Below are 5615 nucleotides of genomic sequence, written 5' to 3' on the forward strand. Positions count from 1 at the left end.
TGAAAAATGGAACAACTACTATTCTATTTTTCATTTTATTATTATTTTATAATTGTTATTATTATTATTTTCGTTAGAAAATAATACCTCCTCTGTATGGACACCCTAATTAATTCCCTAAAAAGGGAAGACAATAATGTGGCCAATAATTGCACAGGATGCAACCTGCCAACCTACATAGAAATGTCGGAGATGGGCGTAAAAGAACTTTCAAAAAAGTCTCCCAAGATGAAATGAGAAATTCTTTGCAGGTACCAGTTTCAACATCCGATCAACCTTGAACATCAACAATTTGACGTCATCACCTTAATCTATTTTAACATTATATGTACAGTTTTCTATTTCTGTGTTAGGAAATAAAATAGAAGTGCTAAATATGCAATTGTTTGTGTTTTTATACAGGGATCACCTTTGTCTTGTGGTATTTTGTACATAATACCTGACACTAGAAAATATCACCTTACTGGTTTACAAGAGCTTCACGCAATGAACTTGAGGTAAATTAGGTGAAAAAACACTATCCAAAGTCACACTACACTTGATGATGTAAATCCTAATATCCACAAGAGACCCAACAGGCTATTAGATTTGATTTTTTTTACAACAGTTTTCCTGTTGATTTCATTAAATTGGGTGTTCTGTTTCAATCAGAAAACACTTGTTTGTACCGTTCACACCCTCCGCTCAGCGCTCCCTACGAGAAAGTAATTCAACATGGCACATACAAGAAACAGCAACAGCTCCAAGAAACTTGAAGATATGGTGGAGAGTCTTGTGAAAGCAAGAGAAGAGGACAGACAGTTCCTGATGCAAGCAAGGAAAGAAGACCAACAGTTCCTAAGCGAGTTGAAAGAGATAGTTAAACAACAAAGGCAGGAGATACAAGATCTCAAATCGACTGTAGTTAATCTCCAAGCTAGAGTGGAAGACCTAGAGCAGTACACGAGGAGAGAAGATATAATCATCAGTGGTTTAAAGATTGTGAAAACGTATTCGGAAGCTGTGAAAGGTGACTCCGACTATAGTGCAGATAACAGTGGTCAGAACATTGTAGAAAATCAAGTGATCCATTCTCTAAGTAACAAGGGAATACAGATCAGAGACACAGAGATATCAGCTTGCCATACACTGGGAAAAAGAAAACAGGACGGTACCCAAAATGTGATCGTGAGATTCGTTTCAAGAAAGTCGAAGGTGAACGTGCTGAAAAACGCCAAGAAATTGAAGGGGACGGGCGTCTACGTGAATGAACACCTGACAAAACGAACCGGAGAGATTGCTAAAACAGCACGCGACATGAGGAAACAAGGGAAGATCATCTCGACATGGACAAGAGACTGCAAGGTGTATATCAAGTGCAAGGATGAAAAAGTACATCAAGTAAGTAATCTTGAACAATTAATTGAATTTCAATAGTTCACATTCCTTAATCTTCTAACACAAACATAACCATGAACACTACAACTAACACAAAAACTAAAACAAACATATCAAAAAACTGTTCTTCATGCCATACCCTTGTCCCTACCAATCACCTCAAATGTACATTATGCAAACATTTATATCATTTCATGTGTGCAAATATACCCGTAAATACTGCCAAAAATAACCCCAATATTTTCAATAACTGGTTCTGCCTAGACTGCTCAAAAACATTTCCCTATCATGCCATCTCAAACACAGAAATTAATATTTTGTTTTCCGCGCCAAATCTCGCATCAAAAAACCCAGATGTATATACCGCCATTAAGAAGTATAAAGAAATAGACAAAATATCAGAAAAGGAATTTTCGATATTTAATCACAATAATACCCAAATTGACCCCGAATTAAATTTTTACTCAAAACTAACAAAAGACAGCGATTACTATAGTGATACACAATTTGACACGGTATTTCGTGATATTGATGGTTTCACACTAATTCACATCAATGCAAGGAGCCTAAACGCCAATTATCAGAAAATTGACTGTTATCTCAAGTTACTCAATAAAAGCTTTGACGTTATAGTGATAAGCGAAACATGGATTGACCCAGGATGTCTAGTAAACTTCTTACAAGACTATACTCCTTACAGTGCTAATAGACAGATCCAAAAAGGCGGCGGAGTCTCTATCTTCATAAAAAAATCAATTTCATGCAAACTAATAAATCAATCCACTAATTCGTATGAAAACCTATTTGATTGCGTAGCTGTTGAGATTTTCAGTAAAACTAAAAAAAATACCGTCATAACAAGTATTTACAGAAAGCCAGGCACAAACATCAATGAGTTCACAAATATGCTTGAAGAAATCATAACTCCATTTAGAAATAAAAATCTATATCTCTGTGGTGACTTCAACATAGATTTACTTAAGTATGAGACTCATGAACAAACAAGACACTTTACAGATATGATTTTCTCTTTAGGTATATATCCTTTGATAAATAAACCAACCCGAATAACAAATACAAGTGAAACATTGATAGATAACATTTTCACCAATATTGTAAACTCCGAGATTCATAGTGGTATCTTAATAAGTGATATAAGTGACCATCTACCGGTATTCACTATCAGTCCAAAAGAAATGCACTGCATAACAAAACCCAGAATTGTACTTAAACGTAAAATTGACGAAAAAGATATTGCAAAATTAAATCAATGCTTAAAAGAAGAAAATTGGGATCAGGTTTACGAGTCAGAAAATGCCAATCTATCATATAACGAATTTGTAAGCATTATCATGAGTAATGTAAACAAATGCTGCCCAGAGAGAGAAGTAGAAATAAAACCACGTAACGTAAACTCAAAACCATGGTTTACAAACGGTCTTAAGAACGCGTGTCGAAAGAAAAACCAACTTTACAAGAAATCAATTCAAAGCAAGTCCTTGACAGACGAAAACAAATACAAAGTGTACAAAAACAAACTTACAACAATTTTACGCAACTGTGAAAAAAAATACTATGACACACTGCTTGAAGGCTATAAAGGTAATATAAAAAAGACATGGGAAGTAATAAACAACTTAACTAGGCACAAAATTAATAACACAAATGAATTCATAGACATTATTAAAAAAGGAAAAACTAAAAAAGAAGTGGCAAACGAATTTAATGAATTTTTCTCCCATGTAGGACTTAACCTCGCGAAACAAATAAAGACAACACATCAAACTTACGAGACATTTTTGAAACACCGAATAAATAACACTATGTTTTTAAAACCCGTCACGGAAAACGAACTTATGAACACAGTAAAATCAATGCAGAACAAGAAATCACTCGATTGCACAGGAATCAATATGAACCTCATAAAACAAATTATGCCTATCATCAAAGATCATTTTCTGACAATATGCAATAAATCATTTGAACAAGGGATATTTCCAAATGCAATGAAAATAGCAAAAGTAATACCGATATTCAAATCAGCCGACAAATCAAGTTATAATAACTATAGACCAATTTCACTATTACCACAGTTTTCCAAAATTCTTGAAAAGTTATTCACAATTCGCCTTGCCTCATTTCTAAAAAAAAATGACGTCATTTACCATAGTCAATATGGATTTCAACGAAATCTTTCAACGTCTACAGCAGTAATGGAATTAATTGAAGAGATAACTAACAATATAGAACAAAAGAAAAAGACAGCCGGCATATTTATTGATCTTAAAAAGGCATTTGACACAGTAAATCATGAAATCCTAATTCGAAAGGCCGAATACCATGGGCTAAGAGGTAAAGTTAATGACTGGTTAAAAAGTTATCTAAAAAACAGGAAACAATATGTGGCCATTGAGGAAGAAAGATCACACATTCTACCAGTTACATGCGGAGTACCTCAAGGTTCAGTTCTAGGACCCAAACTATTCTTACTATACATTAATGACATTACAAATGTATCCAACCTTATGAAATTTATACTGTTCGCCGACGATACCACCATTCTATGCTCCGATACAAATTCCGACAAACTGATCAAAACAATTAATGAAGGATTATGTCAACTATCCAACTGGTTTTCAGCCAATAAGCTATCCTTAAACGTATCAAAAACTAACTACCTGCTTTTCTACAAAAATAATGAAAGTACTAAGCCGATCAAAATAAACAACGAAATTATTGAAAAAGCGTCCGTCAGTAAATTCCTAGGCGTGTATTTAGACGATCAACTTAATTGGAAACATCATATAAATCACGTGATAAATAAGATATCCAAAACTTTAGGAATTATGCATAAAATGAGAAATATCCTCAATGAAAATACCCTACGTACCATTTATTGTAGTCTACTACTACCATACTTAAACTATTGTTCAGAAATTTGGGGTAATACTTATCAAACTAATCTTCAACGCATAATTACCTCTCAAAAAAGGGCACTGCGTATAATCTGCAATGTAGGTCGTTTGGAACATACAAATAATTTATTTAAAAAACTAAATCTACTCAAATTCAATGACTTAATAAAGTACAAAACTGCCATTGTTATGCACCAAATCTACAATAAACACATGAATCAAAACATATTGAAATTTTACTCAACTTACGAAACTCGCTATGCGACTAGGCAAACAAACGACTTCTTTAAAACTCAATACAGAACAACCAAAAAAAGCCTATGCTTATCTATTATAGGTGTTACCACATGGAATAAACTGGAAAAGGATTTACCTAAGACAAAATGTTTATCATCATTCAAACGATACTTAAAAAAGTCTTTAATCTATAAGTATTAGTATATTGAACACTTCAGGTCCATTTCATGGTTGTATTCATGGAGAAACTGTCATGCACTGCCCAAGTCTGCCGCTCTTTTTTTTTTCTATTCCAGCAGGTCACGGTGACCCAGATCTGCGCATTAAGCAATTATCGTCCCGTCAACAATCGACCTGACCTCTCACCTCTCACCTGACCCCCACAAGTTGCGATGCTCGCTCGTGCCCCCGATTTCTACGTGAGGTCGGAGTTAGCGGACGTCGTGACGCATGTCATTGTGTGTGTGTATATATATGTGTATGCATGTATGTGTGTATATGTGTATGTACCATACTGACATGTAACAAAAATAAATAAATAAAAATAATTTTTTTCCTTAAGGGAGAGCAACTCCCCATAAGCTTTGCTTCTCGCTCTCCCTTTTCAACTACCAATTTTGTAAAAAAAAAAATGTATATATGTATGTCTAATTGTATTTAATATTGTTGAATAAACCTATAATAAAAAAAAAAAAAAAAAAAACCCAACCCCCATACCATACCAGTCATGTCTGGGGACTGCATTGGGAAATAAGTATTTTGAATTAAAGAGGAGTGCAAAGCCAGGGATTAATGAGAGAAACAAGGACAACATTATTCAAATAAACGATAAAACAAGCAGTTTTCTCCAATTCTGACCATACCCAAGATTAGAGAACACAATCACAGCAGGGTTCACTATTCTGTAAAAGATTATTAGGTTCATTATTCTTTACATTACTATAATCAGGTTTGCTGTTTTTGATATAGATATGTTGGGTTCGCTAATCTTGACATTATCTGAATTAGGGAATCCTGTGGGCTGGGTTAGGTTATGTTGGGAAAGCCATTCTTTAGATGAGGATCATTGGGGTCACTGTTCTTGAC

General features: G+C 34.3%; 1 protein-coding gene across 1 annotated transcript; it reads left to right on the forward strand.

Annotated features, from left to right (window-relative positions):
- Nucleotides 1-780: 780 nt before the first annotated feature.
- LOC143022437 (uncharacterized) lies at nt 781-5226 on the forward strand. The gene is made up of 2 exons (XM_076180662.1): nt 781-1380; nt 4829-5226. The coding sequence occupies exons 1-2, from the start codon at nt 808-810 to the stop codon at nt 4904-4906; spliced, it is 651 nt and encodes a 216-aa protein (XP_076036777.1). The 5' UTR covers nt 781-807; the 3' UTR covers nt 4907-5226.
- The last annotated feature ends 389 nt before the right edge of the window (nt 5227-5615 follow it).

This window comes from Oratosquilla oratoria, chromosome 44 (assembly GCF_046742065.1).
Source record: "Oratosquilla oratoria isolate Oo_2021 chromosome 44, ASM4674206v1, whole genome shotgun sequence".
Lineage (NCBI taxonomy): Eukaryota > Metazoa > Arthropoda > Malacostraca > Stomatopoda > Squillidae > Oratosquilla > Oratosquilla oratoria.

Bases quoted from the DNA above. Each gene is read 5' to 3' on its own strand.
- LOC143022437 (XM_076180662.1), top strand. From the start codon at position 808: ATGCAAGCAAGGAAAGAAGACCAACAGTTCCTAAGCGAGTTGAAAGAG. The intron at 1,381-4,828 runs GTAAGTAATCTT...CTATTCCAGCAG, and splicing joins AGGATGAAAAAGTACATCAA to GTCACGGTGACCCAGATCTG.